The sequence below is a fragment of the Oenanthe melanoleuca genome, chromosome Z, assembly GCF_029582105.1.
Source record: "Oenanthe melanoleuca isolate GR-GAL-2019-014 chromosome Z, OMel1.0, whole genome shotgun sequence".
Lineage (NCBI taxonomy): Eukaryota > Metazoa > Chordata > Aves > Passeriformes > Muscicapidae > Oenanthe > Oenanthe melanoleuca.
In genome coordinates, this window is record NC_079362.1 from 43812132 (window position 1) to 43839863 (window position 27732).

A 27732-nucleotide genomic window follows, 5' to 3' on the forward strand; every position below is an offset into this window, starting at 1 on the left:
CCCGCCCCGCGCCGCCGGTGACGCGCGCGCCGGTGACGCCCCATAAATAGCGGGGCGAGCCCGGCGCTCCCACTCAGCGGCGGCGGCGCCCGTGCCCGCGACCCTGCCCGTGCCCCATCGGCGGCGGCTCCGGCTCCTCCACCCGGGTGAGTACGGCCGGCCCGGCGCTGCGGCGCGGCTCTCGGGGCCTGCCCGCCCCGCGGGGCTGACTCCGCAATATGGTGGAGCCCGGCGGCGGAGCGGGCGGGGTGCGGCCCCGCGTGCGGCGCTGACCGCCGGCCGGCCCCGCTGTCCCCGGCCCCGCGGGCCCCGAGCCCGGCGTGTTTCGGTGCGCCGGCCGAGGTTCGCCCGGACCAGAGAGTCCCGGGAGCCTCGTCGGCCCCCGGTAGCGGTGTCGGAATGCCCCATCCCGGAAGCCCCCGTGGAGGCGCTTGGGAAAGCGGTGCGCCTTCCTGCTTTGGGTACCGCGGCGAGCCGGAGCCGGAGCCGGCGCCGCGGCTGATGCGCGCGGCTCATCGCCATCGCTCGTCTGCTTTCCTGCACTTCTTTCCACAGCGAGCGGGGAGGGCGGAATGGAGTTTGTGGCGTAGCTTGTGTGCTGTCCTCTCCAGAACCCCTTGCTGTCTCTGAAATGTGCTTGGACTTGGATTCCAAGCGTCTCGCTCACCTGCGCCGGGGGAGTGGATCCCACTCTTGCCAGGGCTGAACCTATTCAATGGGTCTCTGAAATTGTGCAAGATTCTAGTTATCTTCCTTGTCTTTAGGAGCAGGAATAACATCACAGACTACATGCGCTGGTTTATTGACCGGAATTCAAAGGCATGCCCTGTGTGGATGGATCTTATGAGACACATTGCAAATATGAATAATCCTTAAAGTAACGGCCCTTCTTCCTTCAGAGGCCAGATTCTGTGCCATTAGCATCTTCTCCTGTTCTGTAGCATGCTCTGCAGTACACGGTGAAATTCGGTCGTACTCCAAGTGATCTGACTTGTAATGCTGTGTGAGAAACATAGCACGTTCCTGCGGGTATTTAAATTCTTGCGAAATGAAAGGAGAACTTTTTTGTTACCACTGTAACCATTGTCTGTTACTTGTCTTGCTTGTGTGTTCCTGTACAGTGGTTAATCTCATTACGGGCATTACTTTATGGCATGTGAATGTTAATATGTGCAAATATGCCTGCAAAATATTAACAGGATGCCTTTGTCTTCCTTCCCCATTATGTAGAGGGGAAAAGTTTTATTTTATCTCAGATGGAATATTAACACATTCCTTTTTTGCTCTCATTCATATGAGACAGAAAACTTCTATTGGTCTTTGGCAGGCCTTGTAAACCACAATCCTTTTGAGGGTGGACTCCTAGTTTACCTTTTTTCTGCCTTCATTCATGCAGATTCTTCTGTAACTTAAGCATTATGTGAAATCACTAATGGAAGAGGTGCTTCTTGCAGACTTACTTCATGCATATGTGCATAAGATGACACTGTGCTTCAGTGTGTTCTCCTTATGTGGTACTGCAATACCTTGCCCCTTCTATAAGAGAGCTGTTGGTATTTTCTCCATGGGAATATGTCTTGGAATGCATGTTGAGTACTGTAGATTTATTGAATGACCAATGTTTGCAACTTTTTTCAGTGGGAAATGTGTAATAATTTAGTCTGAGATAAAGGAGATTTATTTTCTGTAGTAGGGAAATCTGATGCTCTCCATGCCAAAGGAATACTAACTCCTTAGCAAGCAGAAGAATGAGCCTTAGGTGGGCTCCCTAGAAGATCTAGTCTTATTGAAGCTATTGGTGATGGCATTCAGACATTCTAAACTAGATTTTTAGTGACTTGCAGGCTGGCTTTTGTTTGTTCTGGCTCAAGAGATATGTCTGTTCTAGATTCTTCTAGAAAAAATAAATTACTCTACCACCTGGTTATTCATCAATGAACTGCTATACCTCAAAGCCTGTCTCATGCACATGCTGTACTTGCATTACCTAAATCAAGTTTTGTGTTTGTAAATTGTTACAATAAAATCTAATTACTGTATGCATGAAATGTGAACATCCTGATCCCAGTAAATGGAGTAGATCACAAGAAGGTTGTTGGTTTCAAAGTTTGGTGCTTAGATGAAGCAGATATGTTGCCATAACTCATACATGCTTCTTTCACAGGCTGTGTAAGGTTCAGGACCTGAAAAAATGGCACTGGCAGCAATTGATCCACAGCAGGTACGTCTGAGTTAGTCCCATAATTTCTTTGTCTAGATCAGAAAAATAGGACTCAACTAACACCTTTCTCTTTTAAACAGAACATTGTATCGAGGGTTGCCAACCTTCCTTTGGTGAGCTCCACCTATGACATGGTGTCCACAGCTTACATCACCACAAAGGATAACCATCCTTATCTGAAGTCAGTATGCGAGATAGCAGAGAAAGGAGTGAAGACGATTACGTCAGTAGCCATGACAAGTGCTATGCCTATCATTCAGAAACTGGAACCACAAAGTAAGGCAAAGATGAAGCTGTTGATAACTTTAGTTCCACTGATTTTTTTTTTTTTTTTTTTAATATCTAGATGCATTTATGGTTTAACATGGCCATGCCGGTCTTGAGTGCTGTTTTGTGGGGCTGACTGAACCTGTTGTCTGACTTGTTGCGTAACTTATTACATATTGATAAGACTTTAAAAAAAAGATAATGATCCAGAGTGAAAGCAGATTCCATCTTTCATAATACTAAATTGATGGATGACTTTTGATATGTGAGATGATTGCACAGTCTCTTGCTCAACACATTCCTCACCTTTCACCTGGTTTCAGATGCTACTGTTGTACTTCCTTACACTGAGAATGGGTTAAATTTGGAAGCTGTGTCACACGGCTGTTGTAACCAGAAGCCTGGTTTCATAGAATGACAGAGGGGCAGATGTTTCAGCTTCTCTACCAGTTGCTTATCAAATTAATTTTCTTTGCCTGCAAGTGAGGATTTGTTTTTTTTCTGGCACTGTAAATCTTTGGCTTTGCTGCCTCAATTATCACTGAGAAGAGGAGGAAACTACTTCAAGGGTGTTGCATGAGTTCTTTTTCAAGAGGAATTTTCAGTTTGAGTTGTTTTACTAGGGCAAAAATAAATAAACTTAAGTCTTGTAATTTCTTTTACAGTTGTAGTTGCCAACAACTATGCTTGTATAGGTCTTGACAAAATTGAAGAGAGACTGCCTATACTGAATCAACCCACTGACAAGGTAAGTTCTTTCCATTTATGTCTGCTCAGCAGAAGAACCATACACCCTTCTTTTCTATTATCACTCCCCAGGGAGACACATTTCAAAAGGCTGTGCCTGAAGCACAGCTTGGAAGCAATGAGAAAGTCAAAGGTGTATCTGTACAATCTGTGTATCTGCAACTGTTTGTTGCCTTTGGGAGACCATTAAGCTTTTTTTAAAAAAAATATTTTAAATTGCCCATCACTTGACAACATCTTTCTATGGATGCAGTTCACTGGTGGGTGTCTTTTAAAACTTGAGTCTGTCTCTTTCTTCATGTGAAGTGCCTAGATTACATTCACTGCAGTTTTTTGAACTGAAAGCTGTGTGGCAGTCATGTTCACTTTTCTCTTGTACATATTTTTTCAGGGCAAATTTTCTTCTCGATATCCAATACTTATACAAACCTAAGTTTATTATTTCCTGTATTATGTAGCTCTTACTAGTTAATGCTTTTAGTAAATCCATGTATGTCCTACTGCAGGTTGTTGCCAATGCCAAGGATGTAGTTGTTGGAGCTAGAGAAGCTGTAACAACTACTGTGACTGGTGCCAAGGAAACTGTTGCTTACACAATCACTGGAGTTGTGGGCAGGACTAAAGAAGCAGTGCAAGACAGTGTAGAAATTACCAAGTCAGTTGTCAATGGCAGCATTAATACGGTCCTGGGAAGTCGTGTGGTGCAGATGGTGAGCAGTGGTGTGGACAGTGCTCTCACAAAATCAGAGACCCTTGTAGACCAGTATCTTCCACTTACAGAAGCAGAACTAGGTAAGACCAACTGAAAGTTTGATTTTGTTGGAATGCTTATATTGGAGAGAAGTCACCCATTTATTGCTTCCTGGTAGTGGGGAACGGGGTGCATGCTTCCCAAACTGCCTTTTGCCTTGCTGATCTTAATAGCAGCATCTTCACAAGGAAGCAAAGTGAAAGTAAGGATTTCTCTGGAAGGTGGTCTATCAGCCTAATCATAGTGCTAAAGGACTACTCAACAAGCCCTGTGTTCAGCTGTTACTAGGGAGATAAAACTGTCTCAGACCTCTTAAGTTCTCCTCTAGTGATCGATCTGCTTCCTTTCTACATACCTAGAGAAAGAAGCTGCAAATGTTGAAGGTTTTGAAGTTGGAGTCCAAAAGCCAAGCTACTATGTTAGACTAGGATCCCTGTCTTCAAAGGTCCGCACACGTGCCTACCAACAAGCCTTAAACAAAGTTAGAGATGCTAAACAGAAAAGCCAGGAGACGATCTCTCAGCTTCACTACACTGTTAATCTGGTAAGTTTAAGCTTTCACTTGATACATAAATCACATATGTTGGCCTTGGTTTCGAGTGAAGAAAACAGCTCAGAGTCACAGGAAAACTGCGATTGCTCCCTGATTAAATGCATAAACACATTATTACATGTATTATGTGTACTACATTAAATACAAATAATTTGCTATTACGAGATTTTCATCACCATTCAGAGAGTTCTAAATCAGGCTAAACTGTGAACTTAGCAATTAATTGCTTACTGAGCAATTGCCTGTAACTGCAAGCACTGCGGAAATAGAAGTGACATGTTTAAATTTATTCCTGTTTTGTAGTGCTGGTTTTGACCCATATTTCATTCAGTGAAGAAATTGTGCAATTTAGAAACACATTGGTCCTTTAAGTCCTTTTTATTGGTAAAATTTCAACTTCTTTTGGGACTTGATCTCTTGCTGTTTCTATCTCTGAGCATTTCTGGTACTTCAGTAGTCTTATCGCAACAAATACCTTTATGTACATGACAAACTAGACATATGGTCATGGCCTTCTGTGCACTTTCAATTCCTCCTATAGAATGCTAGTGGGAGAGGCGGAAATAGTTGAGGCAGAGGGGAACACTACATGACATCTTAAAACTGCTTTCAGTTTTCAATTCTTGGAGATTAAACACACTTTTATACTCACCAAAGTCGCTTATACTGAATTTCTGAAGTATTTTAAGAAGTTACAAAATAGTCAAGGTAGAGAAGTCCTAAAGGAACTGTTTGGACTCTTATTTGGCTGTATTTCAGATCGAGTATGCCAGAAAGAACGTGAATAGTGCCAATAAGAAGCTTCTTGGTGCTCAGGAAAAGCTATATCAATCCTGGGTAGAATGGAAGAAAAATACAGGCCAAAATGATGGTGATGATCTGCGTAGTGCTGAGGTAAATAGATGTAAATGTACCACAAATTAATGTATTGTATCCCATCAAGGTAATGGCAGACTAACTGTCCCTGAAGTGTGCAAGAGAGAGGCTGGATGCTGAAGCTAAGGGACAGCTGACTTCTGAGAAGTAGGGGACCTGAACTCTTTGAAATGAGCCTACTTTCTGCAAACACTCTGGGATTCATTCTCCCCTCTTGAGAATGGTCATCCTATTTAGCTTGTGATATCCTGTTGGGATATCTGTATGTAGATTAGCTAGAAACCATTTATGTGATATGTCCAGACCAGAAATATTGATTTATCAGTTGTCTTAGGCACTGTCACTGAGTCCTACACATAGCTTTCAGGGATAGTTATTGATTAGCATGCACTTACCTGCTGTGACTTGTTATCCAGAGTTGAAACAAGAATCTGCTTGACTGTTACTGGGTAGACGCTATCAGTTTCTTTTCACAAAGTACTTGAGTGTTGAAGAAATATCAAGTACTTCTAAGTCTTTGATGCTTCAGACTAAAACCCTGGTTTATTATCTGCTATAGCTTTATTTCACTTACATCCCCTTTTCTTTGCTTCTTTATGTATCTTGATCAACACAAAGCTGCTGCAGTCTTAAAAAGACATTAATTTAGTCATAAAAACCACTAATGTCATATATTAGTCATAAATGTCGTACATTACAGTAATAAAAAAGACGCTAATGTGCTGTTATGCTTGTTCTTTCTAGCACATTGAGTCAAGAACTCTAGCTATTGCACGGAGCCTCACTCAGCAGCTTCAGACCACCTGCCTCACACTGGTCTCAAGCCTACAGGGGCTGCCACAGAATGTACAGGATCAGGTTTACAGTGTTGGGTCAATGGCAGGTGATGTCTACCAGAGCTTTCGGTCAGCATCCTCCTTCCAAGAATTATCAGACAGCTTTATTGCAGCTAGCAAAGGACAGCTGAAGAAAATGAAGGAGTCTCTGGATGACGTGATGGATTATCTTGTTAACAACACACCGCTCAACTGGCTGGTAGGTCCCTTTTACCCACAACTGCTTGGCATTCAGCATGCTGAAAGCAAAGGTGAAGGGGAGGAAGGTTCCAGCCAGAAAGACAAACAGCCTGAACACACTACTGAATAAGCTGCATAGCATTCACATACTCTGCTGACCAAAGAAGTGGCCTTACTAAGTGTAGCTGTCAAAAAAATCTTATTTTCACCATTTTTTGGTGAACAATATAAATACAGGAATAGGGGAATCTACAGGCCAGGACACATATGCATGGGCTGTATTGTCCTGTGTAGTTAAGCCACGCTTAAAAACTCAAACTAGACTCAAGTGCCTAAGTATTGGCAGCTGATACTTGTTAAGATGCCCTATTTGTCTGTCAAGCACCTCATCATGCTTCAGTGGTATTAATATCATTAGTCTGAGTGAACCCACCATGGCTGAAAGCCTTTGATTTGTTGCTTAATCTCTACCAGAATGATGTAATAGCCTTATATACTGTGAAATACATTTAAAAACTCTACAGTCTAGCTATTAGACTTAAATACTATGTTTGCTGCTGATCGCATATTTGATAATTATGCATCTCAGATTCTACTGCTACATCATTCATGACAAAAGTTCTGTAAGTGCAGAATGCCAAAGCTGAAAGCAGGGTTTCTGAATGAGTCAGCTGGAGTTAAATGCTGTGACAGTGTTAACTGTATAAACTTAACTATTGTATAATACAGTAACTTTACCAAAGAATCATAGAATATCTCAAGCTGGAATGGACCCATAAGCATCATCAAGTTTAACTCCTGCTTCTTGCAGGATTACCTAAAAACTGAACCATGAGTAAGAGCATCATCTAGATGCTTTATGAACACTGTTCCAGTGACTGACTAAATAATTATCAACACATTTTTTTAATATGTAGTATAAAGGGAAGATTCATGCTGTTTGTACCAGGTGCCTGCTGGTGTGTATGTGTGTTTTTGTAGCCATCATTTTGTAACTCATTTTTGTATGTTAGTAATAAATGCTTTAGTAGCCTAAGCCTGTCTCCTTTGTTTTAAAACAATCTAACTTGCTCTTCTGTGACTCCCTCAAACTGGGTCCAACAGAAAGCAAGTTTGACATCCAAATGAAGTAGATGTGAATTGAAAATGTTTGTGTATGTATTGACAGATAGATAAAATACTGCTGCAGCATTTACTTCCTTTTGAATTTCTGTGTATCCGTCCATTGAGTCTTAGCTTTAGTGCTGCTTTTGCTGATCCTTCCTGTTGCCACCTTTAAAGATGACCTAAGCTGTGAGCTGCTGGATATTCTAATATTGAAAAGAGATGGATATGGACAAAAGAACCCTCCCTCCCTTCACAGTAGGTGTTGAGTGTGCATGACATGGCCATCTACCTGCTTTGTCTTCTGACTGTGTAAACAATGTTTACTTCTCAGCTGCATCATCAGTTTTAACTGTATTTATCCACTTGAGCTTGAGTGACAGATGTATGTTAACACTCAACTACTTCAGTGGAATTGTTCTCAGTAAGTCCTGTGAACCCCTCCACTGGAAAAGAAGTAGTTACTAAGAAACAAGTTTTCTTGGGTTAGGGCTGTCCAGGTAAGTTCTGTCTTTTTCCGTGATGCATGCCCTATACAAGTTTGGGTTGCAGTCATCTAGTGTAGCAATGCTAGCCACCATTTTCAAGGAAGTCACCAAATAGTGTTAGGCACAAATGCAGTTCAGGGAAAGCTTATCACATAGTCATTACATGGAAGAAATATCTCCATATGATGTAGGCACTAAAGCAAGTTACATGTTGTCCAGCCTTCTAGTGTGAGAGGATTAATTATTAGATGAGGGTTGGCCTAGAAGTGTGAGAGAGACAGACTGTTTTAAATACAGTATTGAACTAAACTGTAGCAAAACAGGATTGGAGGTAAAGATTCTGTAACTTAGTGCTTTTAATACTCACTTTATATAAGGTAGGAGTTTAATGTGAAATTAACATGGGATGGTGAGACTTCCAGCTAGGGCCTGAGTTAAGACTTCTGGAGACATAGCACTTTCAGGAATTAATTTCTTTTTACTATTGTATACGTCCAGCAAGAATATCCTTTTTATCTCCACTTGAAATAATACTCTCAGAATGCATCCACTATTGTAAATGTGCTCAGGAATTGAATGGAACTAATTAGGTGTGGAAGCAGTGGGCTATTCAAAGAAAGAAATCCCCTTTTTCTGTGTGTCTTTTAAAGTCTCAGTGCTCTGGGATTTCATCCTGAGGTGATCAATCAAGTAAGATATTCGAAATTTTCAGTGTCATTTGAGGACTGAGAAATAAACAGCATCAATCTAGCATTACTGCAGAAGTACATTGTGTCTGTTCTGTCTTGTGTTACTGGTTTGTATTCTTGCATGTCCAGCTTTACTAAATATCAGCAAGCAGATGAAGCAGAAAGCAAGGAAAATTTGTTTCGTGCCTAGACCTTTGAAGCACTTCTTTCTTACCATGCAGTGTTCAAAAGTTACTTGGAATTCTGGTAGCTGACCTATAGCTGGTGGCTGCAAACAGCAAGATCTGGTTAAATGCTTGCCTAATGGTTGGACTCCTATGTCATGCTCTTATCATAGGTGCTTGTTTTGTTGGATGCTGTTCTCCTCCAAAATGGTTTTAAATTTCTGTCCACATACACACACAACCTCCCCCCCATCAGAATTAGGAACTCTTCCCTACTGGAAGAGACAGCTAAGTAATAGCAAATTGGTATGTTCCTGGTTTTTTTTTTTTTTAATATAGAATAAAGTTCTCTCATTAAGATTATTAGATTCTGTTAATAAGGAGAGTATTGAATGTTTAAATTGATTTCCAGCTGTACTTGCATGGATATTCCACACTCAGGCTAACTGCAGCTCTACAGACAGAACTTGGTATTTTTCTTTAGTGCATCTAATGCTAGAGAGAGTGATTATTAATATGTCCACTGGAGGCAAGAATGATGCTTTCCTTCCAGTCTTGTTTTTTTGCCACTGTTTTTGACTGAAGCTGATGTGCTTCCTCACAAATAAAGGAGGGAAAACTGAGATACTGCTAACTTACCTGTTTCTCTCTTACTTCATGTATTAAACAACTCAGCTGCACTGCACAGAAGCTTGCTTCCTCTTAGTCCAAAATCACATTTGAGAATATAGGTTGGGCTAGAAAACTGTGAGGTTTCTCGGAAACTTTTTAAAAAAGGTAAGACCAGGTGTGTTGAAAATGAAAGGAAGTAGGTTCAACTATTTTCAGCAAGGCAGGTAAACTAGGTTAAATGGAAGAATGTAAAAGGCTGCTAGTCACACAAAACCTGGGATGGTAAAGGTTAGAATACTAACATCATAATCACTTTCAAGGTTATTTAGGGTTTATTTAGAATTCAGAAAACTACTTCTTCTCTTTCAGAGATCACTCAAAAATTGTTCGTGCTAGTTGACGCTTCCCAGGTGCATTTAACAGACAACTATTCTATCATTCTGATAATGGTTTTTTAGAAAAGCTTTCAATATAAGCATTTGTAAATAGTTCCATATAGTTTGTAAGTTTTGCAAACATATTTACAGCATTGGTCAAAGCCAAATTACAAGCAGATGTCAGAATATGTGATTCTAATACAATATAGCACAGTCAAAACTGAGGTGAGTCATACTGACATCCAGTCTGTTTTATTCGTACTGAGATACACTCCAATTTTAAGTTCTGTCATGGCTATCAAAATCTTACCATTACATTAAAGGATGCAGGTTCTTCTACTGCATGCATTAAGGAGATGAAGAAAACAGAAACTTAAGTTTGAGCAATTACTCTGTTGTCACTAAGAACAAAATGGATATAAGTAATAAAAACTTCTTAAATCTATGATAGAGAAAATTCTTACTGGTCAGACACACTTATGGAACATGGCCATGTCCTGGTCAGTGTAAATACATACAATGATCTGTTTGGGCATGTTTTTAAAAATTGCATATGGACTACTTAGTCTTGTTAGGATATGTGTATTTATACTGCAGTATGGAATGCAAGATCATGTGCTGGTAATGGGGAAACTTGCTGCTTTCTCTAAGTGCAGTAATGAGAGTTTTAGGAAAACTGCCATAAGCAAAAAGATGAAGGATAATTCTTGCTGGTAGAAAGATGTGTTTCCTGCATTTCTAGTGCCTTTTGATCTTTTGGAAGACAGAAGTTGCTGATCTTACTTTGATCAAGCTTAAGTTTTCAAAGTGGTCCACACAGTTCATGGTATTCACAGTAGTGTCTGGTTAGTCACATGGTGCTTAAGCCTTCTAAAAAATCAGTTTTAATAAATAATTGGTATTTCAAAGATCTCTGGTGTCCAATGACTACAGTACCATGACTGGTCTGTAAGACCAGTAAATTAACTTGCAGTGCTTCTGTGTTCTGTTCAACCTGGTAGCTAAAGCAGTAGTCCCTTTATTTGATATGGCCTGCCCTTCTGACCTGTCTTCATAGCAGGCAAAGCATAGATTTTACTTGCTTAGTGTCTTTCATTAAAGTGTGTCATAAGGTGTTTTGCAGTTAGGGAATGCAATAAAAATGCCACTTCAGTCAGTGCTGAGCTTAAGTTACACAAATGCCTACAAGCTGCTGTTGCTTTGAACATGCAGAACCAAAGTCCTGTCAAAACACAGCAGTAGTTATTTGCTGATACTGTGTCTGGCTCCAAGTATGTCACATCGCCAACATTAAAACTAACCATAAATCATATTACAGATGCATTATTCACTTGAAAAAAAAATTACGAGTAAATTACTTAATTTTATCCCATTTTTCAGAAGTGCCTAAGTAATCTAAGTCCTACTAAGGGGACTTAAGGGTTGGAACTTAAGCTCCTAAGTGTCTTAGCCAACATTTTTAGAAGTCTGTAACATCCATCCACTGATGTCTCTCTGGCAATTCCTGAAGCCCTGTGCTGCTTAGCAGTACAGAATACTATACATGCAGTTAAAAGAGAGGCCAAAGTGAGATTGTAGTTCCAGATATTTGTTTCATCAGAAAAGGCCTGATGGAGTAGGTGGGCAGAGCAGCACAGAAATCTGTATCAATCTCCTCAGGACAGATTACTTTGTATAGTCCATTGCTTCTGTGAAAAGAAGAAAGGCAAAATTTCTTATTTCTCATTTCTTAGTTTTCCAGTCACCAGTTTCACTAAATTCAGTCCACTACATTCTGCTCTTTTCCATCTCTACTATAAAATCCTACCTCCTAAGCAACTGATTTCCATCTTGTGTAGTATTTGATCTGTCTTAATGGTTTATGTTTCCTATGAGTCTCAGCATATTTCACTCTAAAATCCGGATGTTTGGTCTGATTTCTAGAGGTGCTGACCATCTTTATGTCTTGTCTTCAGTGAAGGAGTACTGCACAAATTTATTTAGTTTTACTTTTAAATTGATTGAAGTTTCATTCCTACACAGGTTCCAGATTTCACTATTACAGACCTGTCTTCAGAGTCGGATGATGTCCCAGACATTTTGGATCTGGATGAAGAGGATCAACAGGACTTTTCACGCACAAATGGCCCTTACACTACAGGGCAAAGAGCTGAATAGAGAAGCATAAAAACGTCTTTTTGATACAACGTACCTTTGCCATGATTAATTTAGATTTCTCCTTTTTAAAGATGAACCTGCCTAGTTTAGGGATTATGGGGATACTTTTTTTTTTTTTTTTTTAAATCAGTACTGTTTCACTTAGCTGCATCAAAAATCTGGGTTTTTCAATGTAAGGAATGCATGCTACATTAATTGGTTAGCATGGGTGTCAGGCTCTCATTTTACAAGTCAGGTATAGCCTAACCAGTGTATCCAACTAATTTGATCTTTGTTGATTTGTTCTCCTGCTGGTAGCAGCCATGAGAACACCCCAGTGCTTTGCATAAATGGCTGCCAACAAAAGGAGTTGATGAGGATTTGCCCACAACATTTCCCCTTTCAGTCTATGGGAAAAGCAGTGCTGCATCTACCTCTTCGCTGCTGGAAGGGGTAAGAGACTTTGTCTAAACTCAGATTTTCTCAGGTTCTTTTGTTAGGCTCTGCTCCTACAGAGCTTAGATGCTTAGAGCTTTCCTTTGGCAAGAGTGCTTTATGCACAAAAAGACTTCCTTTCTTTCCACATGCCTTCTGTGTGCAAATATTTTGGCAGTCATGATGCTATCAGTTGTGGTGCCCGAGACTAAAAGGGAGTAAATGCTTCAATATTTAAGTGTTTTGGGTATAAGGATAGCATTTAAGTAAGAAAGGGAAAGAGACTGTAAAAAGAAAGGACAAATAGAGAGTAAAGACTTTGGACAAAAAAAAAAAAAAAAAAAAAAAAAAAAGGGAGTTGAATGTAAGGAAAGTTCTGGCAACAATGATTTTTAAAAAACGTTTTAATAAATCTCAATCAGTTATTTGCTAAAGGCTGGTGAGTCTGCATTTGCTTGCGCACAGTAACTTCTGTAGGAGTTGGGGAGGGTGGTAACGGGACTGCAGGCAGACTTGTTAACATTTCTTTGCGAGGACCAGGCCCATCTGCTGCCCCAGAGGCCTCTCCGTGTCGGTGTGACTGCAGCGCAGTCCCGGGAGCCGCGGCTGGCTCCTGTGGCTGTGAGGGCCTGGAAGTCTGGTCATGAAATGCCTTGGAATAAAAGTTTGAACCGTACAGCCCGCTTGCCGATGGGAGTTTTTCTTGTTAGGGTTTGGGTGGGGTTGTTTTGTTTTGTTTTGTTTTGTTTTGTTTTGTTTTGTTTTGTTTTGTTTTGTTTTGTTTTGTTTTTCCCCCCGCGAAAATTCTGCAATCCGATTACAGAAACCCTATCTAAAGGGCAGGGCCTCCCGGGGGGACACCAGCACCCGGACTACATCTCCCGTGAGGCAGCTCGCCCGGCTCGCCTCGTCTTCGGGCGCAGGGGGCGGCCCGGAAGTCTCGCGAGGGTAGGCGAGTGGTGTGGGCGGGCCCGAGCGCCGGAGTTTTTGGCGGGCTCGGGAAGATGGCGGGGATGGTGGGGCAGGCTGCCAGCCCGCTGCCCAGAGCTGCCTAGTGGGAGAGCGATCACTTCTGGCTCTGTTTACTGGCCTTGGGCTTCCATCCGAAATGCCACGAAGGCGTAAGACTAGGGAGGTTAGTGCTAGGGAGATCCAGGGAGGGCGGAGGCGGGGGATCCCGCTCGGGGGCGCGCGGCGGGAGCGTCTCGGCATGGCCGCCGATGGGCTCGGTGCCCCTGGACACACAGCGCCCGGGAAATGCCCGCAGCGCCGCCGCGGCCCACGCTATCGCAGACTGTCGGAAGAAATGTGACCCAGGAATGGTGAGAACTCCTGCTCATCCGCACGGTCCTGTGGGGAAGGCGAGGCTGGGGCTTCCTAGCGCGTGTTTTGAAAATGGGCCTTGAAAGATAAGGCTCTATCCGGAATTGTTTCGTAGCATCGTAGATTATTAGAGGGCTGGAATAGACCTTAAAACACCACACAGAATTCCGCCCCCATATCCCCGCCGTGGGCCGGGATATCTCGGTATCTCCCACTAGACCAGGTTGCTCAAGGCCTTACCCAGCGTGGCTTTAAACACTGCCACGGTCGGAGCACCTGCAACCTCTCTGGGCAGCCTGTTTCAGTGCCTCACTACTGGAACTGTAAAGATCTTTCCCCAAATATCTAACCTGAATTTTCCTTCCAGTCTGCTTTTCAACTTCGTGCCCCTTCTCTGGCCCTGCTCCATCAGCTCCATGCCCTTGTTGTGTTGGAGGCGCCAGAACTGAATGCAGCGCTTCAGGTGGAGGTCTCACAAGAACAGAACAGAAGCGCAGAATCACCACCTTAGACCTGCTGGCCACACTGTTTTTGTTGCAGCCCTGGATTTTATCTGTGTTAAGTAGGATGAAAGGTGCATACTTCTTTTACATAGGAAATAAAGCAATCAATTACTCTGTAACATAATACTGTTTGTAGTCTTTAGCAGCCAGTAAAAATGTTCTGTTAATTTGTCACCATAACTACTTCTGATGTGTCTGTTCATTTGTGTATTAGGGGTATGTGTGCTAAACCAAATGGCAGAGGGTTTTCTGTCGTCGTCCGCTTCTTGTTTACTCAGCTGGATAAGCACCGTGCAAGACAAGTTTTCAAGTAAGTGTTTGACTTAGGAGGTTACTGCTATGGTCTTAGTTAAGAATATGTTGTATACAATTGCTGGAGGGGAAGGAAGTGGTTTCTTGGGGAATACTTTGAAAGAAGAGCAATCAGAGAATTTGTTTCCTTTTGATCATAACTCAGTCAATCCTCTTTGATCAGTCTGAAACCTTGCCTTAATTAGTTGTTTCTGTTACTCTCGCCTACTTAGAAACTTTGATATAAATTTTAATAGCTGATAAATAATCTACCTGTCCCATTCTTTCTGACCAAACAGAAAATAACATTTGCCATTTATGGATTGTTGCCAGGACCTTCAATGTGGCAAGAACTCTGTGTTCTTAATGGTTTTCTATGTAGAACAGAACTGTTTCAGCTTATGCATTTGAAGATCTGGCAGGAGGAAGACCAGCAATATGAAAATGGTCAGGGTTCTGGCCTTTCTTTTTTTTTTTCTTCCCTTGTCCCGAGTTAGAGCTGCAGACAAATCTCTCTCTAAAATAATTTGTAATTAACTTATGGAAAGAAAACATTATCATTTAACAAACTTTTATCTATTTTTGGTCTAGGGTATATGCCCCTCATTTTCTGGCTTGGCATCAATAAGAAATCTGTGTCTTACTCTTGTTTTTATGATGGTTAATTAGGTATCTGAATATTTGAATGTGTTTTGACATGACTTATTTTTTTCCTTCTTCCTCATTCTTTTTAAATGGAAAGGCAATTTGGACAGAGAAAACTACCGAGTCCTAGATTTAGGAAGCACTGCTGGATCTGGCTAAGAGAAATTTCAGTGAGTATTAGGAAAAGTGGAAGTTGATGCTCTACAGGTTTCTGTGACCTTATTTCTTTGAGGGAACTGTTTTATATCAGAGTTTTAAATAAGGAATTATTTTATCAAAAAATCATTTTTGCCTACTGTATGGAAGTATATTCTTCCATATAGTTTATCTTGGACTTCCTTGAAGAAAAGATGTTGGCATTGGGGAATTTAGAAGACAGAGGCCTGGTTGGGTCCTAAACTGCTGTGGCTTACTTTTGGGTAACAGTATTTGATTAAATAGAAGTATAGAGTGTCTGTTAATCCTGGGTGAGAGTAACTTTCTTCATCTTGAGGGGTGTTTGTTTAAGTTGCCTGGGAAAGTGTTTATTATTGTGAAAGCTGATTCACATGCATGAAAAACTCAATTGGTAGTGTTTTCTTGTATATTGGGAAAGGGGCTAAAATGTAAGGCAAGCTTTTTAAATACAAAGCAAAACTGATTGCTTCAGGTATCTTTGGTTATTATGTTGCTTTCTTATGCTGCCTTTGTTTTAATTATTATTCTAAAAATCTTATCTTTATGTTCTTCAACACTTTAGTATTTTAGTAATAGTGGGTAAGGTGAAACTAAAGATGCAATATCTTTAAATAATATTAACCGATTCATGGCTTTAGTAGAAAATATGAAAGAAAACGTGAATGTGTTTTCAAAGATAGGGATTGCTGTTAGGAATGAGGAGGGCATTAATTTTTTACATTTATCCAACACTGATTTCAGTCTTTGCATTGAAACTGTCTTCTGAACTAGGTCAGTGTTGAGAACATTAAACAAAGTTTTATTCTCTTCTGCTGACTATAGTTGGTGTCAACTGTGGTGGCAAAGTCATTAGCTTTGCATTGGGCTTGCTAGTGGGTAATCTGCAGAATTTTGGTGTGCAAGTCTTTTATAGCTTTACGTTTTAGATTAGTTTTGCGTTTAAAATGATTGTACTTTTCTAGAAGCAAAAGGAAATAGATATAGATCTTCCACAAATTGCCCCTTCTTCACTGCTTTGTCCTGGTGGTGCTGAGTTTGTTCACATGATCTACTATTCTGCAAAATAGGTAATGATTGAGGACATGAAAAAGCTCTCTATAGGTACGCTGTATGGGAAGTATAAACGCTGCATTTGTTATGTTTGTAAATCTGTCAAGTCTTTAATATATGACAGGAGCTTTAAGGACTTCTTAGTTGGATGCTCAAGTCAGAGCCTTTCATAGGGTTCTGTGCATTTGCATAGAACTACTACTGATAGAACAGTGCAGATGGTTTTGCTCTCTATAGCTTTATGGGTCTTGTTCCAAGGTTCACCTGTGTAGTGCTCTGCACTGTTACCCACACAAGGAATGGTTTGGTTCAAAAGAATTGGATGACTACACTGTTTTCTTTTTCGGTGCTTGAGGAATTTTGAAGTATCAGATATGTCTGTTTCAGGCATCTTGTATTATTGTAACCTAAAGAATATAGAAAGGGAGGGAGTGAGTGTGAGGGAATGAAGATGTATACAACAGAAAAAAGAGGCAGTACACTTCACACTATATTTCAGTCCAGGTAAAAATGAGCATCTTGATTAGTGATTATTGCAGTTTGATCTGGATAGATTAGGAAGTTGACCCATTTATTAAAAGCAAATAATTTAATCCAAATGCTGACTTCTGTTTAGGCACTGGTATACCTTTTGATGAAGCTGTAACATGGAGACCTAAGGATATGTCCATAGCAAAAGCAAGACACAGAGTTGCATACAATAAACTGCTGCAAATGCTTCAACAGAAATACTTTCTTTTGAAAGAATATAGGAAAAGAGCAGGGTAAGTAGTGCATTGAAAGAAACTGAGTCTTCTCATAGAAGCTGACTTATGTGTATATGTTTTAAAAGGATTTGGAAAGTCTGTATATACTTTACATCACAGAACTCATTGTGTTGAGCTCCTCCCTTTACCTTCTTTCATCAACAATTCTATTGCTTGTAGATCTTTTGTGAATCATTTAGGAGATGATATATGTTACTTAGGCATAAAAAAAGGGAATTCTACATGCATAGTAGTATTATTTCTTTTGAAGGGTCATATCCTAAAGTATAACATTGTCAGGATTAAACCTTTGGTTTAGTTTATTGCCCGTATTTTATTTACTTAAACCTTAATTATCTCACCAAAAGTATGCTATTCTTAGCTCATGATTATGGCAGACACCCCAGCTTTGAGAGGTGTCAAGAGCTGGAACTTTCTCTGCAAGCATAGTGTTATGTATCAGCGGAATTTACAGAATTAGTGTGGGATAGTTTACATGACTGAAGCACTGTTCCAGACAGTTGTGAGTTGTTTAGTAAATGGCAGAAAACAGCAAGGGGTTGCACTAGGTAAAAGAGCAGTGTCAGCACATGTAGTATACTATAGGATAGTGTATACTATAGCATGTATTGTACAAGAGGACCAGTCATGTTTCATGCCTTTGGATGAGGGTTTAGCATCCAGAGATGCACACCTCATAGTGCGCTTCTGCTAGCCTTGATTCTTACAGAGGACTTCAGCTTACCCTGGTATTTGCTGGGAAAGTAGTTCAGTGGTGCGTTACTGATGTAGGAAATGGGAGTACCTAGAAGATGACTTTGTAATGCAATCCCTGAGTATGCTGAGTAGGAGCAGTACTCTTTTGAACTCACTGCGTGTAAATGAGAGAAACTTTTTCTCTGGAGACGTTACAGGGCTCTTATGGTCACTGCAGCCAAGACTGTAAAACTTTAAATCCAAAGGAATGTGAGGAAGACAAGAAGAAAACTGATAACACTGACCTTATAATTAGTGTGTATTTTCAGTGGCCTGGGAAACCGTAGGAGGTATCTTGTGGAAAGCAGGAAAGCTCATGAGTGATAAAATACTTTCAGAGATCCTTGCTGAAGCTCATGTGTGATCCATCTCCTTAAGTCAAAAAAGAAGCAGGTGCAACAGGAAATCAGCCTAAGACAATGTAGCAGCATATGGAATATAGAAAAGGAAACTGACTCCAAGACACAAATACAGAAATACTTCTCAGGTATGCAGTGATGTAGCTAGGATAGCCACTATGTAATTATGGAATTATTATGCAGTATGTACCCTGCCTCAGGTTGCATGGGTAAGATCAGTAGCCCAGTCTCTTTGCCAAGAAGCAATGGTGAAAGAAGCGACAAAACACTGATAGCAGAAGAGGATAAAGCAAAGGTTTCATTGCTCTCATTGAAGAGTACAGGGATACTTACCTGAGCTAGTTTCAGAACAGATCTGACATATTTGGAAAGATAAAAGGCCAGTTAAAGGGGTGAGCCCAAAGGGTGATAGTGCCTCAAAGTCTTAACTGGTCTATGAATGGAGTTCCTATGAGGCTGGTGCTGTGTCTTCTTAAGGAATATGGATCACAGGCTTGAATACAAACCCATCAAACTTGCAGGTGTGCCAAACTGTGAGGAAGTAAGATACAGTGCAATGGGGAAACATTTCACAGAGAGATCTTGCTGGGTCTGGAGACTTGGAGAACAAAAATTATATGGGGTTTAACAAAGACCATTGTGAGGTCCTGCAACTGAGAGAGAGAATAGTCCCCAACAGCAGTACAAGTTTGTGGGTGATTAGCTGGGGAGTAGCTGTGATAAGAATCAGAAGTGCAAGTACTGTGGGACCACAAGCTGAGCATGAGTCAGCAGTGTGTCCTGGTAATGGAGCAGCAGCATACCATGTTGTATGGGAATGAGCACTGGTCAGCAGATGGTGAGCAATTGTATTATGCATCACCCATTTTTATTCAGTTTTATTCTTTTCTCTCTCCTTTATCATCTGTGTTACAGTATTTTTATTTCAGTTATTAAACTGCCCTTACGTCAGCCCATAAATTTTACCATTTTTCAGATTCTTCCTATTCCACTAAGGCTGAGGAGGTGGGAAGTGAGTGGACAGCTGTGTGGTACTTAGTTGCTGGCTGGGGCTGGCAATTCTAATGCCCCATGTAGAATACTGTGTTCAGTTTTGATCAGCCCACTTGGAGGTTGGGAGTCAAAGATGGGAGAGATACTAGCAGAAGATCACAATGGATTAGAGGGTTGCAGAGTGTGAAATGTGTAAATAAAAGCTGTAGAAATTTAGTTTGTTTAGCTTGAAAAAGGCAATACTAGGGATTTAATCAGAGTTTTAGTATCTAAAAAGTAGTTGTAGAGAACATGGAGGTACTCTTCACAAAAATGTGTCCTGACAAAACAAGGCAATAGGCCAAAGTGTTTAGGGAAAAACTCATCTAGATTAAAAAAAATCTCTTGTAAGGACAATTAAACTGAAAAAGGTTGCCATCAGAATTGGAATCTCAGTTCCTGGAAATATCAAGACTTGGTTTGACAAGACTTTGAGTAGCATAATTAAAGGCTCTGCTTTCAGTGGAAGGCTCAAAAATACAATTTTCAGATGTCAGAGTCTCCTAAATTTCTCTGATTTCTGTAATTCTCTGTCTCATGTGGCCTTGTTTAGGAAATATTACTACTGTTTATTGTTTGAGTGATAGCCTTCAAAAATGTAATTTTATATAGTTTTTTTTCTTATTCTTGACAATGCATCAGAACTCTGAAGATCCTTTTCAGTGCAGCATGATTCAGGCACCCAGTCTTTCTGAAAATACTACTATGTTTTTACATGCTTAAAATGTCAATGAAAGCACTTTGACAAAAGAGGTTCTGTGGTCTAGCTGCTTGTACTTCAGTATTCTCTTCTCTGGTCTTTTGAAAGTGAGGGGTTTGGGTACTGTAGAATTGCTGAATATATTTGTAGTTCATATTGTTAATAGATATTTATAGCAACTTACTTATTGCTGCTGGTTATAAGAAACAACTGCCTCAGTATGTAGATTTTGAAAGAATGGACATGATTGGTTAGTGGCTGTAAGCAATTCTGATAAGCCTGTATCAGCTGTTGAATTTTTTTCTAGGATTTTAATTAGAGAAATACAACAGTCAAAAGTCCGAACATAAAGTTGCGCAGAAGCAGTTATGCAGGTGTTTTTCCTTGTAACTAAGATAGGATGTAAGAAGTAGATTAGATGCTCAGTTTTATGGAATATGAATATAATTTCACTGTAGCCCACTTGAAATTTTGTTTTGCATGTGCATATAGGATGGAATAAAATGGTCAAAACAAAAGTGACACAACTGAGAAAATTCAGAAGGTGAGCATTTTGTTCCTGATGTGGCAGTGTGTTGAATTGTAACATTTTTGCAACATCTACTGTCAGATAATGTTATTTGCATTTGTCCATCCATCATTGTGCTAGCACTTTCGTCTGCCTTCATACTCTGTCATTATAGGTATTACAGAAAACATTTTAACACACAGTTTTTGTCCTTTCCTATTAAGGTCCGCCGTATGTGGACACTTACAGTGGAAATGCTTACATCTCTGAAAAAGGAAAAGGAAGTTGTGGATTCTATACTTGAAGACTGTGTTAACCCATGTTTCTAGATGGAGCTGATGTTTTGAGTGTACCAGTGTTGACTTACACAGTTGAAAGTAATAAATACGGCATAAGTGGTTTTTGTCCTTGCTAAATTGCTAAACTGCTTTCATTAGTCCCCAGGGATGCAATTAAATATCTTAAAAAGTTAAACAAGTACTTAATGGATTATTAGAGATGAATGTAGAAGGATGCATGAAATACGTATAATTTTTATGCAAAAATTTCTTGTTATTATAATGCTATTTTGTATTTGTTACGCCTAACGCATTAACTTTCATTTTAGTAAATACTAAACAAATAGTAAATACATTGATAAGTCTATCTATTTAGAGTATTTGACTTTTTTTGTTGACAAAAAAGACATTAAAATTCTCTTGACTGGTTTAACCGGTGCTTCAGCTAATTGGCTTTTGTTTCCATTCTATAGTATATGGTGGTGTTCAGTTTTGGAGTTGGTGTTATTTGTGCTGTGTCTTTCGGAGCAGTGTTCAGACAGAAGGCCTCATTGGTTGAAGTTTTCCTGGCTTGTATTGCTTTAACATAGAATGGATTTTTTGAAAAATGAAACTTTCAGGACCTGAATCTAAGTATGATTTATACTGTGTCCTGGTTTTGACTACAGAAGACGTAACTTTCTGATATTGGTACTGTTCACTAATTATTTTTTTAATGCTTGCTCTACCTCAATCCATCCAGTGAGTAGTTATAGAAGTAGTGTGAATGAGCTTTGTCACATGGGGAACCTAAGTGAAGAAAATGCAAGCAAAACTAAAACCTTTGAGTTGCTTTTGTAGATAATTATGACTCTTGTCATGAAGAATGCCATGAGAAGAATGATGGGGCTTTAGAAACCATGAAGGATACAGCATTAATACTCTCAAAAAGGTATGCCTAATGAGAATTTGATAAAAAAAGCAGTAGAAAAAGTAGGAGTTCGCTTATTGAACTTGAGTATTTTGCATCTCTTGAGTCTCAGTGAAATATTTCAGTAGCCCACTCCTTACATCACAGCAGCTTGTTTTAGCAATATAGTCCTAAAGTGACCGCTTCATTCTCCAGCTGATGAGACATTGATCAATTGGTTGCTGCTGGATAGGAGGAGCAGCAGTCAAATTGGAAGGTTTTTTCCTTGCTTTTTAACTATATTCTAAGACAGAGAAAACAGGAACTTCTGTTTCTCAGGCTAAATGTTATCTACAAGTTTTTTTTTCACTACTCTTCTTGAGAGTTACAGTCACATTTTTCTGAAGCTACTCTTCCTACAATACCAGCGAAGGGTTAAACACAGAACAATGGTATCCTAGAAAGTTTTTTCCCTTTTGTCATTTGCTTAGTCCAGGAATACTTCATGACCTTTTGAATAATGCTGTCTTTCATAACATGTGTCCTACAAATGCTTCAATATTGCCTACTAAGAGACCAAGGGAGTTGGCAAATTCCATTTCTTAGACGTCAGTATATGTAGTTGCATATAAGTCTCAGAGGCTGACAGAGTAGTTTACAGTTAAATCATAGGTTTTTTTCAGTGACTTCACACAGCATGGAGGTTGGTTTGCTTCTGAGGATACAGACAGGTAACATCAAAAACATTTTAAGGTGTGCTTTTCCTAGCAAATGAGGACTGTGCAGTTTTGAGAGCTATGCAATTGGCATAAAACTTATGAGAAATGATAAGGCTGAAGTTTTTGGTAGCCAGGTGATAGTTAAATATCAACAAGTTTATATAGGAACAGACCTGTATATGCCAGAAATGGTTCAGTCAAAGACTGCACAGGAAAAAGAATGTTGTCACGTCTGCAGAAGACTTTCCAGTTCTCTTTTATAGCAGAATGCAGAAAACTTGTTTACAACAGTATTAAAAAATCTGTTTTTCTGTGTGCTAATCAATAACAGAGTTTATTAATTTACTATTTTTGGGAGGCTGATACACAACTAGGGCTAAAGCTGCTCTAGTTGTCACACTGTTCTCCCTATAGTAAAAATTGCTTTCTGATGACCGGGACGAATTGAGGGAAATCGTAACGGACAGATACGGAGCACACAATATATAACAGCCTTCTAAGATTTGCATTAAAAGTTGTTTAATTTATCTCTAAAATTGTTGGATTTTTTTGTCTAATTACTTCCTCTCTCCCTTCTTGGGGTGCTCATCAGTAGCGTCATCATCAGAAGCATCTGAAAATGGAGACCTGTTAGTTGAAAATGTAACCTATCTTTGAAGTAAGTTAAACTTATGACGTGTCCTTTTTATATGAGTTGAAACTTGGACTTTGGGGTGGTTTTTTGGGGGCTTTGGTTTGTTTTGTGAGCTTTTGGGGATATTTTTGGTTTTTGAGCAATATTCTTACACATTTGAATTAATCTGGCGAAATTGTAATAGCTAATTCTTGGTAACTTTGTTAAGTTTTAGGAAAGAGCAGTAGGAAGGAGGTGCCCTTGTATCTGACTTCCTTATAACATACAGCGTGTGACTGATTCCTGTTTGCTGAAGCAGTCTTTTTGATATAAGCAGTGGTCAGGCTTTATGTTGTAAGTGAAATTTGAGGGTTAAAATGTGGTGTAAAAGCAACTTGGATGTACTTAGTTGTCCATTGCAAAACTGTTCACTGTACTGTGATCAAGGTAGTTGCAAATGAGTCATCTTTTTTATATGTTATATCTATCCTAGTCACTAGTTAGGTCCTATTTTGAATACAGTTGTAAAAATATTTTGTATTTAGTTAGAATTTAAGAAAGAAATATTTTTGTTGACTAAATACTGGGGCCATTGTAGTTCAGAATTTTTACAGCAGTTCATGCTAATATCCTTGATTTTAAAATTACTAATAATTCCTGTGTATTTCCATAGAACTTGAATACTTGTGTGGGAAATAAAAAACCTGTGACTCCAAAAATATTAAAAAATGGAAAGGAAGAATTCCCCACTTCAGAAATGGAGGAGAATGCAGGCAAAAATGTTATCCAGCTGAAGTCTCCTGTGAAAAAAGATGACCTTCTTGAGAAAGCCAGAGATGAACTGGTAGAAGAGGTTAGTGATTTTTTTTGTTTGTTTTTAGCTAAATGGTCACTAAGTTCAGGCAACAAATCACTAATTTTAACAAAAAATGTCTCTTGTAATCCACATACATTGAAAGTTACGTTTTTCTGCTAGATAGTTATCAGAGTCACAGAATTTTAGAGCGAATTGATAAAGTACACACTGAAAGCATGAAGTTTGTGCAGGTATCATGCTTAAAATCATAGTGGAGTGGCTATCATGTTCAGTAGAATCATGGCATGATTACATTTCAGTCTGTAAAGTACACTGCATATATTCAGAAACAAAAATAGCTGTTTAATTCTTAAGTTACATAAGTTAATATTTAACAGGGATTTGGTAATTTTAAGCAGGAATGAAAGTATTTTTCCTTAAAGGTATTCTGTTTAATATTTGATGGAGGAGTTCCTTCACAAGAGTTACTGTAAAATGTGCCACATCTTATTTTGGAAAGTAAATTGCATTTTTCACTGAAATTATAGTTACTTCTCATCTGCTAAAGTTTTTGATATATCTGAATATATCTCTTCATGCTTATGAAGTTCTTGGCTAATATCTTAGAATATATTCTGCTTGAGCACACTTTCTTACTTGAATGGTGGATTCATAGATGATAAGTGAACTGAGAATTGAACCTGATTTCCGTCTATCTTCATTTTGTGTTTGTAGGATACTATGGTCATTGTGAACCTAAGTACTAAATAACAGAAGAGTTATGATATTCCAAATTCTGCAGATGATTTGGAGAATGAAATTTATTTTGAACCATAACTGATAGAAATGAAGAGGTTATAGTTTTGCTTTCTCAGAACTTGCTGTTCTCTAACATCCTACAGATTGCTAAGTCAGTGTGCGAGTCAAGTGACAGTGGTGAAGAAAAAGGAATGGCATTAGATGATCTCATTAGCTCACTGCATTTTAACCCATTTTTAATGAGGAAACAAATACCTCAAACGCCAGAAAATCTGCATGAATCTGACTGTTTTTAAATGCTCATTGATAAAACATGTGGTTAGTTCATTGGCATGGAAAAGATAATTATTTCAGTGATGTTGCGTGTTTTTCTAATGGCTCACTCTGTAACGCAACACAGTAGACCTAGTAAGATGTGAATACTGTAAATTTGATTTAAGATATTTTTTTCTTATGCAGAATCCCCTTTGTGTTGAGGAAACAAACTTTTTAAAGCAGCTATACATATTCCCTCTTGGATTTCTTATGTCACTGAGGGGACAGAATAAAAACAGACTGATTGAAACTACTAAGATTTTGCCTTGGTTTGTTCCATTTAGTTACTGAAATTAGAAGTTCGTGGAGAAAAGCTGTTTAGACTGAGGGCTCATTAGACCTAGTGCTGTCCTTAACTGAAGTGGTGACAGAAGAATCTTCAATGAATGCAGTACCTAGTTTACAGGAGGAGGTGGACTCTACCTCTGTGTGCTCTGAAGATGTATCTCCTGTATCTGACTTGGGTCCTCCTGTGTCAGAAAAGAAGTCTCAGTTAAGTTCTACAGAATCTAGTTCTCAGGAGCAGGTGAGCATAAGTCATGCATTTGAGTCTTCAGATTCAAAAACATCTGGAATTCAAGAAAGTGAGAGAACTGACTCATAGGAACTAGGTTGTTCTGCTTTGAGTGGAAGTTCTGTACAAGATCTAAGCCAGACTTTGCAAAATTTAGAGAAGAGCATGAATATTCCAGATCCTGGTTTGAAAAGTGATAGTACAACAAATACACTACCTTCATACCACTGTCACAGTTTTCTAGTGGATGAGATGCTATGCCAGAATGCATCTGAGTTAAATTCTGTCAGTCATGGAACTACTGACATGAGGTTATTGAATGAGACACTTCCAGAATATGATACAGATTGCAGCATATCTGCATGCTCAGACTTTTTTTTTTAGAATGGACAGTGAAAATTCAATAGATGACTCAGAAAATGATGAGGATATTAAAAAAATGGACTTAGATATACCGTCCCTATCCAACTCATATGAAGTGCTAAAAAATACTGCATTTAAAAGTGAAGTGGAGCTATTTCAAACACATAATAGAGACAAATATGAAAGAGGTGAACTAAGCACGATACCAGAAAAAGGAGAGGAAAATTATGATGATCTTTGATAGATGAAGGATTTATCAAGATGCCATTGCCCAACTCTCCTAATGAAAGCAAATATTCCCTATCATCTTTGCTGGTATTCTTTGAACAGAGGGATGGTATATGAAGTTCCATTAGACCTACTACATAAATTGAAGGGTGTCTGTGTTCTTTATGCATCAAGATTTTGTCCATTCTATCACTGGCTATACTACCATGAATAACCTCTGAGTAGTTGAACTGTGCTGTTGAAGTGGAGGGAAACAAATTATTTATATGCATATTCCTCATAGAGGATGAGATATTAAAATAAAGGAGACATGCTTCCTTTAGTTCTAGAGTTCTACCAGCATCTTTCAAGTACGAGAGAAGATGTTCATCTAACTTTCTGCCATAATCTGGACCGGTTTAAAAAGAAAAAAGCTTTAAGGTGTAGTAGCTGCAATCTACAGTTGGATTTTGAATAATCTGAAGTTATATTTTGAGTTTTCACAAAGGTAGTTTAAAGTTTTGTGTTTACACTGAACAAATTTGGCTATTTAGAAATGTCATGGTCATTGAAACTTCTGTGAGTTCGTTAAGGTGTTGATAGAACTATCCTGCATTCCAGTATGCCTGTCCCCTTATCCCATTTCCAACATAAGTGTCAATTGTTTAACCAGTATTGCAGTATTTAGGTACATGTGAGGTTAAATTATTGACATAGATTGATAAAAATGAACTAGTAATGGAGGAGTTCCATGAAAACAGATGGTATGCAGGGATGTGATGAGGCAGGCCACCACCCACTTGGAATTGACTCTGACAAGGTATGTCAATGATAAATACATCATCAGGAAAAGGAAGATTAGGGAATGTGTGGGGCCATTGTTGAAGGAGATGGGTGTCCTGGTGACAGAAGACACAGTGAAGGTGGAATTAGTGAATGCCTTCTTTGCCTTAGTCTTTACTGCTGAGGCTGTCCTTCAGGAATCCCAGACCTCAGAGGTAAAGAGGAAGGCTGGAGAAAGGAAAACTTGCTGCTGATCATAGAGGGTTCAGTTAAAGGTTAGCTAGACAGACTTAATGCCCATAAACCTGTGGGCTCCAACAGCATCCTCCTGTGGATGCCAAGGGAGCTGGCAGATACTGCTGTTAAGCCATTCTCCATTATGCTTGAAAAATGGAGAACAGGAGGTGTCTGATGACTGGATGAAAGACCGTGTTACATCCCTCTTCCAAAAGGACAGCAAGGAGGAACCAGGAAACCTGGAACAGTGGTGGAACAGATCACTCTGAAGATCATCACCAAGCATGTAGAAGAAATGTAGGTCATCAGGACCAGTCAGGAGGGATTCACCAAATAGGATAGCTATTGGGAGAAGACAGGTGGAAGGAATACTTTACCAATAGTCTGCTGAGGTGACGTGGCAGGATGGGTTGGCTAGGGGAGAGCAGTGGATGTTGTTTGCTGTTAAAGAAACTTCCCAGTCTGGCCATTCATGAGGCTCTCTAGCAGTGACATTCCCAATGTCAGAGACTTTCACTGCTGGGAGTGAAGCTCCTTTGCAGCGGTTGACTCCAGTGCCTGCTTGACTCCTCACACAGCCCACACTCACATGCAGTCAGACCAGGTTTCCCTTAGCAGTGTCTCAGACGTCTCAGTCCCTAAAGCCATTTATTCTTGGTGCAGTAGCACAAAAGCAGCTTGAGCTGGTGGCTCTGAGCAGGACCCCCAGCAAAGGAATCCCAGATCTTTTCAT

General features: G+C 39.6%; 2 protein-coding genes and 1 non-coding gene across 7 annotated transcripts; all 3 read left to right on the forward strand.

Moving 5' to 3' along the window:
- PLIN2 (perilipin 2) lies at positions 1–13110 on the forward strand. Of its 5 annotated transcripts, none has more exons than XM_056513067.1 (9): positions 4–146; positions 2165–2221; positions 2302–2497; positions 3154–3236; positions 3742–4027; positions 4346–4530; positions 5299–5433; positions 6160–6450; positions 11888–13110. In XM_056513067.1, exons 2-9 carry the CDS (start codon positions 2192–2194, stop codon positions 12020–12022), a joined length of 1341 nt encoding a protein of 446 aa, XP_056369042.1. In that variant the 5' UTR covers positions 4–146; positions 2165–2191; the 3' UTR covers positions 12023–13110. The 5 variants fall into 5 exon arrangements, with proteins under 5 accessions (XP_056369046.1, XP_056369042.1, XP_056369045.1 ...); XM_056513069.1 differs by lacking the exon at positions 4–146 and adding an exon at positions 188–442; XM_056513068.1 differs by lacking the exon at positions 4–146 and adding an exon at positions 467–1029.
- Positions 12227–27732, forward strand: HAUS6 (HAUS augmin like complex subunit 6). The gene is given in 21 exon segments (XM_056514571.1): positions 12227–12257; positions 12408–12454; positions 12971–13147; positions 13492–13571; positions 14477–14572; positions 15296–15384; positions 16360–16476; positions 17042–17189; positions 20326–20353; positions 20355–20392; positions 20511–20562; positions 20751–20847; positions 20850–20936; positions 21645–21735; positions 22377–22423; positions 22996–23054; positions 23699–23878; positions 24724–24868; positions 25180–25777; positions 25779–26005; positions 26008–27732. Coding segments are annotated over 21 exon segments (2544 nt in total). The 3' UTR covers positions 26118–27732.
- On the forward strand, positions 22765–22896 carry LOC130265663 (small Cajal body-specific RNA 8). Its single transcript, XR_008842658.1, has one exon. It is a non-coding gene; the product is annotated as a small Cajal body-specific RNA 8 (non-coding RNA).

Coding starts and splice junctions, on each gene's coding strand:
- PLIN2 (XM_056513067.1), top strand. CDS start 2,192: ATGGCACTGGCAGCAATTGATCCACAGCAG. Junction 3,237..3,741: donor TGAATCAACCCACTGACAAG/GTAAGTTCTTTC, acceptor GTCCTACTGCAG/GTTGTTGCCAATGCCAAGGA. Junction 4,028..4,345: donor ACTTACAGAAGCAGAACTAG/GTAAGACCAACT, acceptor CTACATACCTAG/AGAAAGAAGCTGCAAATGTT.